This window comes from Eurytemora carolleeae, unplaced genomic scaffold (assembly GCF_000591075.1).
Source record: "Eurytemora carolleeae unplaced genomic scaffold, Eaff_2.0 scaffold201, whole genome shotgun sequence".
Taxonomy (NCBI): domain Eukaryota; kingdom Metazoa; phylum Arthropoda; class Copepoda; order Calanoida; family Temoridae; genus Eurytemora; species Eurytemora carolleeae.
In genome coordinates this window covers 294,380-313,135 of record NW_019396171.1, presented here as the reverse complement: position 1 = coordinate 313,135, position 18,756 = coordinate 294,380, and the positions used below count along the sequence as shown (strand labels likewise).

The window sequence follows — 18,756 nt, the reverse complement described above, 5'->3', positions numbered from 1 at the left end:
AAATATGATTTCATAAAATTCCGTTTTACCATTTAAATAAAAGGATTTTATGAAAATTATATCTACTTTACACTGATTATTTAATTTCTCCAAAATATAAAAAATGTTCTCCCGGAAAATACCCCATGTTTGACGCCAAATTGTATAATCCGTAGATAAACTTTTGAAGATTTAGCTCTCACATCGAGTTCTCCAATAGCACCGAGTCAGACTACGCTAAGGTTGGCCTTTAATTGGAAAGGTATCCGGCTAGAATTGTATATTTACAGGGACTGTAAGCTAAATTTCAAGTGACCCTCTAGCAAATAGGGCAATGCCTGATTTACAACGGTACCCTTGAAACGTGTGCGTTTGTTGAGTACTGAGATATTTGTGATTAAACTTATCGACACCTGCTTTTATTCAGCTGCAAATTCAAGAGTGAACTGTGTTAGTTCAGTCATTTTAAAAAGTCAACGAGAAAGGAAGCCGGCAAAACCTGGAATCAAAAGTTTTAGTTATAAACATGACCATCATGCCCACCCCTACCTGTATCATCGGCCTCACAGCCAAACCTGCCCCATAGAGAAGATTGATATTGTTGTACACAGCTTTATATTTTATCCTATTATATACTTAATATTCTTACCAAGTAGAAAGTATTCGGAAAAATAGAAAAATATTAACTCTCTCTTACCACTAGCTCTCCTACCCTATACCATTAAATTACAATGGCTGTCACTGCAATAAAAAGCCCGATTCGCAAATGAACCCTTAAAACCTTTATCTGGTTAACAGAGTGGAAAAGATACTGAAAAGAGATTAATTGTGTCACTTTCTTTATTAACCTCTTATGCAAATCCACAAGTTACTTTTTTGATAACCGCAAATGTAAAACAATCTATTTTCAATTAGAAAACAAGGATATCTCCATTAGTTTTACTCAGGCTCAGACAGTGAAGGTGGACTCAAAGTGAATAAATACTAAAGTGGACCAAACTCACAGTTGGATGACGACATTTTATGTTAGAAGTGCCAGGGAAAATCAATGAATTGATTAAGCGACTAAATAGTATTTACATATAAACTACATAGAAACGTACAAAAATTTTTGATTTTAAATCGTGAAAATTTCGAAGTTCTATCTGAAGACGACATTTACATGGGTCTTTAGTCTATTTTTTCTAGTCTTTACTTTCCAAATGAAATCTTTTCATGAAATTATTTCCAAACCAAATATGGCCCAACCTGTCGTCGTTTCCTTAGTCTGTTCCACTTTAGTATTTATTCACTTTGAGGTGGACTAGGGTACAACTGTGAATCCTTGTAATGTAATTGTGTACAGTCCAGAGATAAGGGAGTTACAGAGATCGAATAACACCTATAACATGCGATATTTTCCACAGCATGTTCTATTGTGTACAATTACCGTAAACGACCAATCAGGAGACATCTGTATTCAGGGATATTTATGGATCCTTTGAATAGGAAATGCAAAATCTTTAAAAATAGAAAATATTCATAATCGTTATGTTTTATGTTTAAAATTGGAGTATTTCTTTAAAAGTTGTAAAATTAACCCCTAAATGCAACAACTGGCCGTGAGATGTCAGTCAAAAAACCGTAGCATGGCGTGCCGTGACACTATAGGCCTGCTCAGCCTTTCCAGGTAGAGTGTATGAGCAGTCTGTGTAGTCTGTAGTACAGTCCTTACAAAGGGACTGTAAGCGTAATTTCAAGTATCCCTCATATGTATTTGCATCATGATCATGATGCAAAGATGGCAATGCCCGATTTACAACGGTACATTTCAAAGCTTTGTCTGAGTATGAATTAGATATCCATGTTTTTTTTTCTCTTTAAACTGCAGTTTATTTTTAATTTGCGGTTTCTCTTCGAAATGCGAATAGGAAGAGATGGAGAAAAGTCAGAATCAAACACTTTTTGAACCAGAAAACCGCCAAATCTTTTAAAATTCTGATTGAATTGAGGTTTCAATGGTACCTTTGTTAATCGAGCATTGCATGTAGAATCACTTTAAATGACGCAAATAGTCCGTTAAAAAACGGGGCAACGTGTTTGATTGCATAAAAATGTAATGCAACTTAACATTTATATAATTTTCTAAATAAGGATGCTTTTCTGCCCCTCGCAACCCCTGCTTTTAGAAATATCCTAGTTGCGCCCTAATATATAATAGCATGAATATTGCTTATACTAATTTTCTGAAATTAGAATAATTAAAACTTTTTAAAAACAAGCTAAACTTAATCTTGGAAGTTTTTTACCATATATTTTAACATTTCCAGTCCAAGAATGGTTTTCGGAAAATATTTAGAGAAAGGAATTAAATCTTTGCCACAAACCCTGATTTTCTAATTCCAATATCTTTGGTACCCAATGTCGTAGACCTTAGCTATTTAAAACAATTAATTCTTTTAGATTGAATAATCTAATTTTTATATTAAATACTTTTAAAGAATAATGATGATGCTATATCCCTCAATTAAAGCTATCCCTGCAAATTATGGCCATCACGGGATATCGAAAAAGAATATTAAATTAATCTTGTAGTTTGCATAATATGGAGATCAATTTTACAAAAGTTTAAAATGGAATTTTAATGCTTCTGAACAACACTGTAACATTTCAGAAAATTTTACAAAAACTGAAATCCAAGAATTAGGAAAAATGATAAATCTAGTATTCTTGAATTCATTAAGTTATTTTAGAAATGTTGCCAACTTTACTCAGATTTCTATAGATTCAATCTGTAACTTCCTAGATATCGTTCCAAAAATAAAAATTTTGGAAATTATAATTTTAAAAGTTTATTAAGCAGGTAACAGTAGATTGATAGATACACACAAAATAAAGACGATTTAGAAGAAAGATGACGGGGCAAACACGTGCAAACTGCGCTCGTACGTATTGTCTCCCTCGTCGGATAGAAATGCTCCGACTGAAAATGTTCTAAACAAAATTAATGATTATTATTTTTTTCGAGGTTTAAGATAACAAAAACTAAAATATAACATTAAAGGTAGATTTTTTTCACAACATTTTCATACCCTAGTTAAAAGAAGGGGATAGGGTTTGTTTACATTTTTCTGTGGCTCTAGAACTACAGTTATAACCAGAAAACTCTGAAATAGAATAGAAAGACTAGACTGAGTCCATGTCTTTAAATAGTCCAATGAGCATGGGACTCAGGTTTAGCTTAGGTTTAACTTAATAAGTAATTTTATAAATAAAAATGTTTGCTTTATAACAATATCAAATATACTTAAGTATTTCTATTTTGTCAACTTCCTATTCCACAGTTTCTGGTTTCACTGCAGTTGTATTGCAAACAATAACACAACCATTGTACATTTGAATATCCAGGCTGGGTCAACCTTCGCGGTCTTGTTTAGGACAGCCCCGCAGGGTCAGACGGTCTGACTTTAGGCTGCTTCTATTTGAATTTACATTCACTAAAGCAGTAAAGGATCGTGATCTTTGTTATTGTTTACAATCAATGCTGTCCTTTTGTGTCACTGTAAAATGTAAACAAACCCTACACACGTCTCCATAATAGTTCTACTCTTATTAACTCCAACCGACTGCGGTACAAAAAATAACTTGGAATTTTTTATTAGAAATTCTTGTCTCACCTTGCTCTGTCTTCTTCTATAGAAACTTCTGTTGTTGTTGATACTGTAGAAGCTGTTGATGTTGTTGTTGTTTTTGTTGTTGTTGGTTGGAAGCGTCTGAAGGTTGAAGTATTGATGTATTTCTCTTCAGCTCTTGACTCTTGTAGACGATCTTGTGTTGCTGTGGGAAACAATTCAATGGGAATCCTAAAAAATTGATAACTTGTAAAAATATCTTTAAATGTTTTTCCTAAACTCAATTTGACCCTTCAAACTACAAAAACGTATACATGTTCCCCTGCAGGTAGATAACTTTTGAAGGTAGATAACTTTTGAAGGTAGATAACTTTTAAAGGTAGATAACTTTTGAAGGTAGATAACTTTTGAAGGTAGATAACTTTTAAAGGTAGATAACTTTTGAAGGCTTGGCTAAATCAAATCATGAATCCATAATTGTAGGTGAGTAAGTAAGTAACTTAAACCCAAAATCCAAATCATTTCCAATTACTGATAGCGCTGATTGAAGGATTCATAACTTTAATTGGATAATGAGATAGATAGAAAGATAGATGTTACCGCCATACTATTTTTAATGGTTCAGAATAGACAACAAACACATGACTAAACCCTCATTGGATCAGGCGCTAATGGACTCGGCATACAGAAGTGATCCTTGAAACCTTTATCTGATCAATGATGTGAAAGATATTATCGTTTAGTGTATACAAAATTATGGATATTAATATCTAATTCATGCTTCATCTGACAAAGCTTTGACGGGTAATATTGTGAATCGGGCAATGCCATCTTGGCACGGGTCGTCACTTAGAATTACGCTGACAGTCCTGTCAAACAAATGTTTTTGTTTACAAGATGTCCAAGCTCTAGTACGCTGAAAGTCCTGTCAAACAAGTGTTTTGTTTACAACATGTCCAAGCTCTATTACGCTGACAGTCCTGTCAAACAAATGTTTTGTTTACAAGATGTCCAAGCTCTATTACGCTGACAGTCCTGTCAAACAAATGTTTTGTTTACAAGATGTCCAAGCTCTATTACGCTGACAGTCCTGTCAAACAAGTGTTTTTGTTTACAACATGTCCAAGCTCTATTACATGGTAAAACTAAAATGATTAATTGCGAGGGAAAACATTAATCATAGTATTTTTATTTTCTGGAAGCTGAAGCCATAGAATGAAAAATCTTTTTCTTTTTATAAAATAGTTATACTTTGATTTATAGCTGAAATATAATAAAATATCTTCCTAGAAGGGACCACGCACGTAATTTTAAATGGATTTTAACTTTTCTGTTTTGTAACGGTTTTAATCACACTGTAACTTAATTAATTGAACCATAGCTTTTTCATCATTATATTCATGTTCATGTTCGTGTTCATGTTTATGTTTAAGTTTATGTTTAAGTTTATGTTTATGTTTATGTTTATGTTTATGTTTATGTTTATGTTTATGTTTATGTTTATGTTTATGTTTATGTTGTTCATGTTCATGTTCATGTTCATGTTCATGTTCATGTTCATGTTCATGTTCATGTTCATGTGCATGTTCATGTTCGTGTTCATGTTCATGTTCATGTTCATGTTCATGTTCATCTAAAGAAATTTTTCTGTGTCGAGTTTTCAAAAATAATTGTAAATATTATTATGTTTATGTTTCCACTAAAGAACACCAAAATCATTTCATTAACCTTTTTTACAATAAAGATTTTATAGTTAGTTTTATTTTATACTTTCTATTTTACAACAGCAGTAAAATGAGATGATATTGCAGAATATAGATTTCCGTTTATTTTGAGAAATAATTGTTAATTTTTTTCTTTTAATATTTAAAGATGGTTCATTTAGACTGAAAAATACTTTTTACTGTCGATCCGGGTTTTCTGGCTGCCTGGAGACTGATTTTTACAAGGTTATAATGCAAGGAAAGTTAATTGCAGTTGCAATTGAAATTAAAACCAGTTCTCTCTGAGCGGAATTTGTAAACAAGAATAGATGCATCAGTGTTCGTATAGTATCCGAGGAGGATAAAAGCATTTAGTTTAGATAATTTTGATAATTCACATAATAGTTTCCTATGACCAGAATATTTCATTGATTTTTTATTTGAAAGATGGATCCCATGTCATGCTTCGACATCCGTCTTGTGTTTACATTATCAACTGCAGTAGAAAAGATGCTTAAAACTCTGAGATAACTTTCCTAGCATTTTAACCTTGGATTTTACAAAATCGCTAAAAATCCGCTGCAGAAACTTTTCAGTGCACCATCAACAATAATGTTCTACATTTATTTTGTTTTGTGCCAGCTGCAAAACTTCAAATTTATGTGTATATTTCAAAAAAATACTTTTCATTTTTTAAATATGTTTTTACTAAAGCAGTAAAGCGAGATGATACGGTAGAATACGCATGTTCTTTTAATATATATTTATTTTTTATTATTATTAATATCCAAAGTTAGTTAATCCGAACCGACAAATATTGGAAAATTATTTACGATAAAAAATGGATCCACATTTTTTTTATTTTTATGTTCCCGTCCCAAAAGTTGAAAACTATTTTATTCAACTTTAAAAACTAGAATTTTATTTGTTTTTATATTTGTTTTAAAGTGCACAGTAAAATGAGATGAGACGGCAGAATACAGATTTGTGTTTATTGGAGAAACGTCAATAAATGATCTCCTTTTCTCACACTCTACAATACAGGGAAGGAGTCAGAATTCTTTCGTTTAAAGAGACTGTTCGCGTTTTTTAGAGTGATTTCTGATACAAAATATTTACGTTCCATTTCCGCTCTGGTAACTAACTAATTGCTGTTTTTCTGTACTTACCATATTATAACTTTTCAGATGTAAAATAGGTGTCTAATGATCGATTTAACTAACGTTCATTTAGACTAATGATCATATAAAAGGACTGTAGTTCAAATCAGCAGGAATTATTAATTCAATTGAATTAATCTTTAAATGTAAAAATATTTATCCAAAATATATTTGTAAATATTTTTGACACCAAATTATATGTTATAATCTAAATATTATATAGTTCTGTCAGGTGACGACAAGATCTCGGTTAAGCGCTTCGTCTGTAGATCGCCACGGCAATATAGTTTATTCGTTTTATGCACATATTTTCACTTTTCAAAATTTGCAGACATTTTCACATATATCAAATTTTGCAGATATTTTCACATATCAAATTTTGCAAATATTTTCACAAATAAAATTTTGCTGATGTTTTCACATATCAAATTTTGCAGATATTTTCACATATCAAATTTTAAATGTGACAGAAGAAATATGCAAAAAAAAACGACCCAAAAGATATTGCAACGTTTTTTAGAAAAGCAAAAGACAGTTTTAAAGTCTTATTATATTTTATTATTTATTATTATTTTTTCAGCAATCTAAAACGATTCACAACACAGCGTAGGGGCCATGCGCCATATTAATTAATATTTTTTCAATTCCTTAATTTGAAAATTATGAATTTCATGTTTCAGTTCATATCCACTGATTTTCAAATGGTCTGAAACCAGTAATTGAACAACTGAGTTTAGTGCAATTGATCTTTAGTTAATGAGCTACATAATCCAATCGATAGTATCGTAAAAAAACAGAGAATTATACCTTGAAAATTGAAAGGTTGAAAAGTGTTGAAAAGGGTTGAAAAATGTTGAAAAATATTGAAAAATGTTGAAAAATGTTGAAAAATGTTGAAAAATGTTGAAAAATGTATACCTATGTCCTGTTTCTAGAGCTATCCTATCTGGAAAGATTGGTTGGTTTTCAGGGGAAATATTCCCCAGCAATAAAAGACTCCCCAGGGGGATTTCATCTTCAACCTCATAATCCTGCAAAAATACAAAATATTAGATCAAAAGAGATTATTGAAATCTTTTTGCACTTTTTTCATCTCTAGCCAATGTTTCTATAAAGAAATACGTTGTAAAACAGAATTAGCCAAACATCCGACACAAAGGTTTCGCCATTTACAACTAAATTTACAACTTGGTTAAAGCTCTCTGAAGGTTGGCCAGATACTCTAAACGAACCAATAGTTTATTTTTAGCAAACACTATCTTTTATAAAAATAGAATTGAATAATCCTGGATAAGACCTCTCACAGCCAGCTGACTTCCAAGAGTCAACCTAGGTTTCACAAAAAAAATTAAATCATTTAACATCTTTTATAAGATTTGAACTTTTTGTTAGTTTGAACTTTACACCTTAAAGGTAAGTTGTTACATCTGTTTTTTTTCTTCAAAATATCATTTTGTGCTGTATGATTATGTTTTTTGTGTGTGTGTATGCGAGGGAGGGAAGGCTAGCCACAAATATTCTACATCCGAATCAAATGTAACCAAATTATTGAAAAATGGTTCTAATTTTGAGGATTCGGCACTCATAAAGTTTCGATGGTGGTTCAGACAAGAGAATATGGCTCGGACGAAAAATTCTTGTTGTTTGCCCTTCCTCCCTTGTGAGAAGATGTCTCCTCCACCTGTTTATTTCTCTCATCAACATTGATGAAATTAGTTTCTTCATCTACAGTATCCAGAATACGGTCCAGTAAAGCAGCCCTAGATAGATATAGAACCATCGAGGATTGGATTAGAGGAAAGGGAGAAGGAGGAGTGTCCCGGCCCCCCCCCCTTCAAAATTTCTCCTTTCTCCATACAAAACATATTTTTCGAATAAAAGTTTTAATCGCTTTATAAACAACAGCTTAATTTTGAAATTGCGAATATTTTGATCGATGACATGAACAGAATCAAAAGTATGTTTTACAACTTTTTAGAATCTGTATCTTTTAAAATTCACCAATTTAAACCAAAAATCCGCAAAACTTTGTGAACAGCTAAAATTAGGCAACTTTCCGATTTAAAAGCTAACATTGTTAATGTTAATAGATAAAGGGGCACGAGGCAACATAATAGCTAACATTGTTAATAGATAAAGGGGCGCCAGGCGACCTAAAAGCTAATATTGTTAATAGATAAAGGGGCACCAGGCGACCTACAAGTCTAAAAAGCTTTAAAAGTGACTGGTAACGTGATTTAAAATACATTTACCTTATATTGTCTTCTAAGATGATTTTTTAAATTAATGCTAAATCGTCAGACTTGGTTTTTAATTATGGAAAACTCGATTTACCAATCCCATCTTAAGGTTCACCTTTTTAGGTCCTTCCCCCCCCCCCCCCCTCTAAAGTCATTGAAAAAGTTAGACCGTTTTCAAGTGTTGTACTTTCATTGATAACATGGAAACCTAGCCAATCATGAAATACAGTACGGAATTTGGGCCGGGTCGGTAAGAATTTCGTAAAGTATTTCAGTAGATTAGTGGGTTTTCAATACCGAGGAAGGGAAGGCAACCCCCACCTTTTTCGTTCGACCACAAATAACGTTGCAAACTCAATTCTTGGCATTGCGCTTACCATTATTTCTTATTATCACACCCTTTTTTTGTCCGGCATTGTTTACGCAGTAGAAACACCTGGACGAAGATAAGGTGTGGTAGGAAGAAATAATGGTAGGTGTGGTTGTAATGTCATTTGTGGTGTGGATGAAAAAATGGTGTGGTGTGCCTTTCCTCGCTTCCATACCTAGATTGAGGAGCAGCGTAGATTGTTGTTAACAGACCGAAAACAGCGAAGATACTGACACTTTCAAACATCTTTATTTTTCGTTTTTGTTTTATTTTACACTTTACTCTACTTGTTGTTGTTGTTGTTGTTATTGTTGTTGTTGTTGTTGCTGTTGATGTTGTCCACTGCAACTAGTTTTTGATAAAACCACTTTGCCTAAAATAAATAATTTTTTAAAAAATAAATTGATGAAGTTTTTTAATGTAAATATTTAATTATTATTAACACATGAAAATTTAGGGACTGAAACTTTGCCAGATTAAAAAATGTGATTTAGAAATATCTTTTTATGGTACTCCTCACACAAAGTTGAAGCTTTAATAACCTTAAAAACCACAATCTGAAGATTTTTTTAGTGTTCCGGTCGAAAGTGATTGTAAAGTGTGAGAAAAAAATAAGTCTAAAAAGCTGGATCCAATTAGCATCATTTTTAAAAACTCCTTGATAAATGTAATTCATCTTGAGGGACATTTTTTTAAGGAGATGCAAAGCGGTCTGAATTCTAGTTAACAAAATGAAATATCTATGTGGTATGAATATGGTGTTTAAGGTGTGTTCTGATCTGAGTTTTAAATATAATATTTAAAATCTGGAATGGTTCGACATCTAAAGGAAGAATTCAGGATCAAAGATCAAATTTAGAATCATGATAGGAGAAGGGACGAACAGATATTTATACAGTCAGGGCCCCACAGATGATTTAGAATCATGATAGGAGAAGGGACGAACAGATATTTATACAGTCAGGGCCCCACAGATGATTTAGAATCATGATAGGAGAAGGGACGAACAGATATTTATACAGTCAGGGCCCCACAGATGATTTAGAATCATGATAGGAGAAGGGACGAACAGATATTTATACATTCAGGGCCCCACAGATGATTTTCAAACACTAACTATGTTAGAAATGGTACAGGGTGTCTCAATAAACATGGGAATTCAGTGAATTCATCTTTTAAAATAATTCTTTGATTTAGTATAGCGATACCTACTGCAAGAAAGCTGTTATCCGTAAAATTTTTGTCTGCTATGTTTACAAGTTGTTTGTTTATGTTTTGACTGCTTTGTTGTACTTAGTAAAACAAGAAAATTACAGTTTACAAACAGGGTAAACTTGTCCGTCTTCACTGTTCATCTTGCAGAGACATTATAGTATAAACTTAATAGAAACTCATGTATAAAGAACTGAATAAAGGCAACTTTACAAAGAGAAACTCAATATAACAAGCCAGATGGAATCGATTAAAGCACTAACTTTGCACAGACATTTATTTTACATTATTATTAAAATACAAACTGAGGATCAACCGAAGTCAATCCTGGAATCATAGATGGAGCTAATTCTCCTCTCGGAGCTACTGGAGCTGTGATCGACCGCTCTCTTCTCCTCCTTCATCAAGACTAACCCTTTTCTCGGGGACAAAATGGACGTTCAGATTGCTTTCTCTTCCGACGAAAGCACCGTTATCCGTGTTCCCCTGATAAGGATTCCCAGGATTTGAACCTTGCTACCCTGGAAATTTCCTCTGGCCGTTGATCCCAGCTCCGGTAGTAACGGGTTAAATACAATCAATACTATTTGTTTGTCCAGTTACTCAACTCATGATACAATCTAGCTTGGGTTGAATGAACTAGCTGGGTGGGTTTACAATAGGCACATCTTTACAACCATTTAGCGTTTTCATAAAATAAACTCCAGCAGACATATATTAATAATATTATGGCTTTTGAAATTGGGTACTACAATGCTAATTCATAACAAAGACGATATTGAATTCGTCACTGAATTCCCATGTTTTTTGGGACACCCTGTATATTATGTTACTTCATATACTGTCCCATGGGGAAACAAAGTAACCTAACATCCTGTTCTGGCAAGTTTTCTTTTAAAAATACATATATGATAATTTAAAGATTATTTTTTTAGATTTCCCCGATCAATTTGGTGAAGAAATATCCTTTGCTTCGCTCTGGTGGATGGTTGAAAAATCAAATAGATCTTTGAGAAAAAAATTGTTATTTTTAACAAAAAAGGTTAACGCTCTATGTTAAAAAATGGTAGAGTGAGACTCATAAAACAGTGGCTTAAATTTTATTTTAATTTCAATTTGAGTTTTATTTCATTTGAATTTCACGACGGGTCTCTTTAAATTACGCGAACAGACCCTTTAAAACGTTTTCAGTCTATGGTAATCCTGGCTTTATAGAAACGTTTTCCTTGTTCGTGAAACAAGAAAAAAATAATCGCAGAGAAAAAAAAATAAAAATGAATTACTGGAATTGCTTGAATTGGATTGCGTAAACGTGACTCTACGACGCATTAGATAATGCTATAATGCGTCGCAGACTAAAAAATACAAAAGATCACTTTTGGTAGTAATGTTTCTTCTCTTAGTTGTATTTTTATGGATGTCATAGATGTCATAGATGTTGAGGTTCTTTTATATGATAATTCTAGCGATTATATCAATACAATGAAGACGATTTTTTAAAAAGTTTTGATTGTTTACAAGCTTTTCTCTAGTTTACAAGTAAACAATAAGAAGCTTTTTCAATTGACAGCTTGTCTCTTTCTATCAATCCATGCTGTTAAATGCTTGATACAAAACAAAATTGAAATCGAAAATTGTTCTCGCTTAGTTTGCGTTGAAAAAACAACTATCTCAAATTCAAGTTGAGGTTTTTACCAATAAGGTTAAACACTTTAAATTAATTAACTTTTAAAGGTTAAATTACTTCAAGAGGAATCAAATTCCTTTATCTTAAGGTTTTATTCTGGTTTTTATTTATATTTTATCCTTTATTGTTTTATACTTTTAATTGGTTAATTTTTCAATTTTTATATTGTTCTGAATAGGTCAAGAATAAAATAAATGATAAAATTAACAAACAGCTATGATTATCACTAAACAGAGGATTATATGTATACAAAGAGAATAGAATATATATTGGAGTGGAACTTAGTCAATCCCTCGGTATGAATTTTGTCAGTCACTTTCAGCCTGAATTATATGCAGTAGAGTATACTACTACAGTATGTTCCCTAGACTATCCATTTCAATTTCCATTTTTTAAAGCTGTTAAATAAACTTTATAAAATGAATTAGGTGAATAAAAACATCATTTGATTTATAGTTATAACGGAAATCATCGTTTGTAAAGTGAAAGGCATAGAGTCTATGTGAAATAATCATTGGTCAATTATACAAGCAGCCTATTTCATGATTTGGTTTTCTTTTAATATTAATTTTAGATTTTCTATAAAATGATGTTCCAGGGCCCAAAAGGTTAGATAGCACAAATATGTAAAGTACACCTGCAGTATGGAAACAGTACAACAAAATGGCCGTTTTACACTTTTTTCTAGTAAATTCCACTCTAATATATATTCTATTCTCTTTGTATGTATATATTGTATAAAAATGGCCGCTTTTCTTTCCGTCAAAATTCGCAATTTCATCTTATCATCTCAAAATAGTGCTTAAAGGACTGCATGTCGACAATTAGATTGTAAATGCCCATTTGAATTTTTCTGTCTTGAAGAGAGATAAATTCTGTCAATTTTCTTTATTGCCTGTGGAGCCAACCCGGAGAAGCATTCGGTCTCTTTTACTTGAAATTAAACGTGTTTTTGTCGATAATTCAATAATCTTTAAACTTACGGATTTGTTTATTTTATACTTTTTCATTCAAAACATATATGCCAACAAAATATCTATTTATGTCATTGTAATGGGTATTATTAAGTGCTGTGATTTTTAATTCTTCTAGTTTGTTTTCGATCAAAATAATAATCCTGGCAAAAACTTTTTTGCACGCATGATACCCATTTCAATAAAATATAAAACATTTTATTCAGTTTTACTCAAATTATTTAAAAGCAGGTCGATAAAATTACCTCATCACCCTGTTGTAGGGTGATTAAGTAACTTTATCACCCTACAATGAGACAAATTAGGTATGAAATTTGAAATTTTAATAGCAGGGTGAAAAAGTTACTTTTTCGCCCTGTTTTAAGGCGGTAAAGTCACTTAATCACCCTACAACGGGAAATATTAGGTGTGATAAATTCCATCAAAATTGAATAGACGTATTTTTGAAAAAATGCTAAAAATATTATGTATAAGGGGTGAAATTGTAATCGAAAGTCACGCTTTCTGAAATACTGACAGAACCGTTAAATCCACCTGGAGCATAAGTAGGAACCTTAAAAGAAAATTAACTAATTTCAGGAAAATAGTAACAGGGATATCTTCACCATTTTATGGGGTACCGATGTGAATTTTAATGAATGATCAAATGCAAAAATATTCAATATAAAACAGAAAATAATGGATAAGGGAGCTCTTAATAAACATTTTAATATAAATTGTTTAATAAATGCTTAGTTTCGAAGATTGCTAAAGACTGAATTCAGAAAACTCTCGCTAGTTGTCTTAAGCATGTAATAAACAAAAAATAATTTAACCCCAAATTCATAAATGATGTGAAGGCCATTAAGCTAAAAAGGCTTCTAGATATCTTGGGCTCATTTCTCCAGATATTTAAAGGGACTGTACTGTACTGTACTGTACTGTACTGTACTGTACTGTACTGTAATGTACTGTACTGTACTGTACTGTACTGTACTGTACTGTACTGTACTGTACTGTACTGTACTGTACTGTACTGTACTGTACTGTAATGTACTGTACTGTACTGTACTGTACTGTATCGAACTGTACTGCTCATTTCTCCAGATCTTTAATGGGAAATTACAAAATTTCTAGTGACTCTCCATGCTCGAAGATGAAAATGTCTGATTCATAACGGTACCCTTAAAACCTTCATTTGATCAATAATGTGGCAGATATTTTCTAATTTAAACATTTTTTAATTTAAACATTTTTTAATTCTTATAATTCCTATATGTTTTCCTACAGGTAAAGATAAACCACAATTAAAATAATCATTTTTTAAAATTATAAACATAGATATCTAATTCATACTTGATCGACAAAGCTTTTAAAGGTACTGCTGTGAATTGGACTTTGCTATCTTTGCTTGGAGGGTCAATTGAAAATACGCTTACAGTCCCTTTAACACATTTCTTGTCAACATCAGTAAAGAAACCGTTAAAAAAACTCTTTGGAAGCTTTAAAAGATTATCCAATATTCAGTCCCTGCATTCAGCTGCAAGTGAAGAATAGGGAAAGAGGGAAATAAAATACTAATCAAATATTCGATAGTTTACGATATTTGTAAATTTTTCAGATATTGAAGAAGAAAAGAAGAAAAGAATAAGAAGAAGAAGAACAAGAGGAACAAGAACAAGAAGAAGAACAAGAACAAGAAGAAGAACAAGAGGAACAAGAAGAAGATGAACAAGAACAAGAACAAGAAGAACAAGAAAAACAAGAAGAATAAGAACAAGAAGAATAAGAAGAACAAGAACAAGAAGAACAAAAAGAACAAGAACTAGAGGAACAAGAAAAAGAAGAAGAAGGAGAAGAACAACAACAACAACAACAACAACAAGAACAAGAAGAACAAGAAGATCAAGAAGAACAAGAAGAACAAGAACAATAACAAGAACAAGAATAACAGCAAGAACAACAAAAATAACAAGAAAAACTAGAAGTTCAAGAAAAAGAAGTAAAAGAAGTAAAAAAAGAACAAGAAGAACAAGAATGAGTGAATGAAAGGATGAAAGGATGAATAAATAGATGAATGAATGAATGAATGAATGTCACCTGGAGGAAGAATAAATCTCAACTGAACACTAAACCAGATTCTACAAAGATTCACACCAAACCATTATAGATAGATAGATAGATAGATAGATAGATAGATAGATAGATAGATAGATAGATAGATAGATAGATAGATGGATAGATAGATAGATAGATAGATAGATAGATAGATAGATAGATAGATAGATAGATAGATAGATAGATAGATAGATAGATAGATAGATAGATAGATAGATGTATAGTCAGACAGAACAAATCTTGAAATGATAGATAGATAGAGTGACCTATACGGTGTTGCATTCCGCCTTTACGCATTTATAAACTTCACCCGTACGCATTTAAAAATTATGTAAAAATGTCTTTGTCTACGATTAAACTGTTAAATTTACTGTATATTTGTCTATCTGTCTATCTGTCTATCTGTCTATCTGTCTATCTGTCTATCTGTCTATCTGTCTATATGTCTAAATGTCTATATGTCTATATATGTCTATATGTCTATCTGTCTGTCTGTATATAGGTCTTTATGTCTATCTGTCTATCTGTCTATCTGTATATATATCTAAATGTCTATATGTCTATATATGTCTATATTTCTATCAGTCTATCTTTCTATATGTCTATATGTCTATATCTATATGTCTATATGTCTATATGTCTATATGTATATATGTATATCTGTCTATCTGTATATATATCTATATGTCTATATGTCTATATATCTATTTGTCTAAATGTCTATCTGTCTATCTGTCTATCTGTCTATTTGTCTATCTGTATATATTTCTATATGTAGTATGTCTATATTTCTATCCGTCTATCTGTCTATGTGTTTATCTGTATATCTGTTTATCTGTTTATCTGTCGATCTGTCTATCTGTTTATCTGTTTATCTGTCGATCTGTCGATCTGTCTATCTGTCTATCTGTCTATATGTCTATATTTCTATCTGTCTATATGTCTATCTGTCTATCTTTTTATCTGTCTATCTGTCTATCTGCCTAATCTCGCCTCCCTATATTTGAAATGGTCCTATTATTCCATTATTTAAGTTAAAAGTTTTAATAAAACCATTTTCTATGTAAATTCAATTATATAGTTCCACAACCCAGCTTTGTCTTTCTATTTACTGGGGGTTTCAGAAAAAAGGATGAATATGGTTTTTGAAACCTTTTTATGCAATTAAAAGTAATCATTTCGAGAAAAACCCATAATTCTCACAAACATTGACCCTCTTTAAACTAAAAAAATGTACAGTCCAAACTTCCGACTTTCAGAATCAAAAGCCCTCAAAAAAACGACAATTTTTGTCTGGGGCACCCTGTACAGTTATCGGGGGCACCCTGTACAGTTTTCTATTTATTTATTTTATTGCCCGGGATGTTTAGAATATTGATTTTCTTCAATTTTATTGTTTAAAGGAACTGCAGACGTAACTTTACTTGGCCCTTTTTCTGTAGAGTGGCATACCAGATTAACAACGGTACCTTAATCGGATATACATTGACAGAGATATTGTCGTTTTTCTATCTTAAAAAGTGTAAACTTCATTGTCTCTACTGCATAACCCTTCAAGCATATAGATAGAAAATTTCGATTGAAAACAAGAAATTTCAGAAAGGAAATTTTAAAAAAAATTCATCATTTTTATTAAAAAAAATGTAATATATCTTGTAAGAAATGTTGAAACGATTCACAACTTTTATATCTGAAATATTACCGAGATTCTCCTCAAAATTCTATTTTTTTTAATTCCTCGGGAAACGCCAGGCCCTTTAGTTAATATGACTGCTAACTATGAAAGAAAACTTGGACCCGATCTATAAATCAATAAAATATTTCTGCAAAAATTCTCTTTCCATTTTAAATACCCGAAACTTGAAGCTGTCAGTCCCACTCTGGTCGTATAATTCCGCGAAATCATTGAAAAAGTGTCAAAACTGTAAAGTAGTCGATCCCCTGTCAATTGAATTTTCCAGTATTTCCCTAGTTTTCTCCAGTTGTCCAGTTTAAAGGGACTGTAAACGTGATTTCATGTGACCCTCCATAATCCATTTAAAGATTGGCATATTCGATTCAAAACGCTACCCGCACAACGCTACCCGCATAACGCTACCCGCATAACGCTACTCGCAAAACGCTACCCGCATTACGCTACCCGCATACCGCTACTCGCAAAACAATACCCGCATAACGCTACCATCATAACGTTTTCCGCAAAAGCTTTGTCCCATCAAGAGTGAGTGAGTTATCTATAGTATGTCTTCTTAAAATGGAAATCCACTTAAAATTACGTGGACAGTACCTTTAATACTAGCCGGGATTGAATTATCAGTTCCCGGGAGGAAATTCTATTAAGTTTTTATTTCCCGCCTGGGACCAGGGTCAAAATATTTATGATGATTACAGGGAACAACACTTTTCTAGGATAGAAATATATATAGAATAATAGGATGGGGAGGATGGGGGGGGGGGAGGTGATGGGTCCTTGTACCAAGGGGAGGGAAGATGGAAGATTTCTATGTGAAGGAGTAGATGAAAGGTGAGGTAAACTCTAGTTTATTTCAAGTACAGGGCCGACTATTAAGCAGCTCTATGTATAAATATACAGACTATACAAGGCAAAACTGGACGGTACACCAAATGGATCGTTTCCTTCTAGCCAAATTTATGTGTTGGGGGGAGGGGGTTGTCAAAAAGAATTGAGAAGATCGAAAAGATGGATAAAATGATTTTTGAAACACACGAATGAAAAAGGAGTGTAACTTTGTAAGTAAGAAAAAAAGAAATAAGAAAAAAGAATACACATTAAAGAAAGATAAGATTAAACCAAATTAAGGAAAATGGAAATAATAAATAAAGAAAGATTGATTGAAATGAAAAAAAGAGCAACAAAGGGTTAAACTGTTAAAGGTTTAAGAATAAAGAAAAAAGAAAAAAGAAAAAAGAAAAAGAAAAAGCATCTCCTGGTTCTGAAGCTAGGGATTGAATGATGCAAGGATTGCCAGAATGTCATTGTCATTCTTAGATGGATCACTTACACACACTTATCTACATACATACACACATACATCCAACACTCACAAACACAAACATAAACGTACATCTTAATCGAGGGAGGGGGTGCTTGACCGCCGTTTCTAACTTTAAGCCGCAGAATTTACAAAACGACCTCTCTGTGCGTTGTCAAACACTACCTTTAGATCTTGTTTCACGAGGCTCGGAGATCATTCAGGACAATTTCTACGGTTTGAAAGTGAAAAGTGGGACTCATGGCAGCCTAGCGCTCCCTTCCTCGATCACCTTTGTTATATAATATACCTATCCTTGTAAAAAGTTTGTAAGAAACTAGATTTATCTTATAATAAATCTTCTCAAGTTTACTCAGCTAGTGTCTCAATACCAAAACAAGGAAACCATAAACTTTATCTTACATATAAAGCAGGGCGCATCGTATTTGTATGTTTGGAAAAATTTTGAAAACAAAAAATGAACGAAATATGATTATATATGCATTTTTTAAAAGCCTTAGACCCAGCCAATTCAAATATGCAAAAACAATTGCAAAAAATTCAAAATAAAGTGGGAATAAGAGAAAAACTGAAAATGAGCAAATTCACTTTAAAAGCATCAGTAAGCTAGAGTGTGCGTGTGTAATAGCGAACTCGTTTGCAAAGCTGCAGTGCAACAGGCTTTCTCATGCCAGACCAGCTCCATTTCTCTTCCCTTTATTCTTATTCC

General features: G+C 32.3%; 1 protein-coding gene across 2 annotated transcripts; it reads right to left on the bottom strand.

Moving 5' to 3' along the window:
• Positions 1-2,794: 2,794 nt before the first annotated feature.
• Positions 2,795-15,039, bottom strand: LOC111697117 (uncharacterized). 2 transcript variants are annotated; one of them, XM_023467005.1, is made up of 6 exons: positions 15,016-15,039; positions 9,239-9,436; positions 8,135-8,213; positions 7,372-7,484; positions 3,636-3,821; positions 2,795-2,952 (listed from the first exon to the last, which is right to left on the bottom strand). In XM_023467005.1, the coding sequence occupies exons 2-6, from the start codon at positions 9,307-9,309 to the stop codon at positions 2,862-2,864; spliced, it is 540 nt and encodes a 179-aa protein (XP_023322773.1). In that variant the 5' UTR covers positions 9,310-9,436; positions 15,016-15,039; the 3' UTR covers positions 2,795-2,861. The 2 variants fall into 2 exon arrangements, with proteins under 2 accessions (XP_023322773.1, XP_023322774.1); XM_023467006.1 differs by lacking the exons at positions 8,135-8,213; positions 9,239-9,436; positions 15,016-15,039 and adding an exon at positions 7,740-7,832.
• Positions 15,040-18,756: the final 3,717 nt, after the last annotated feature.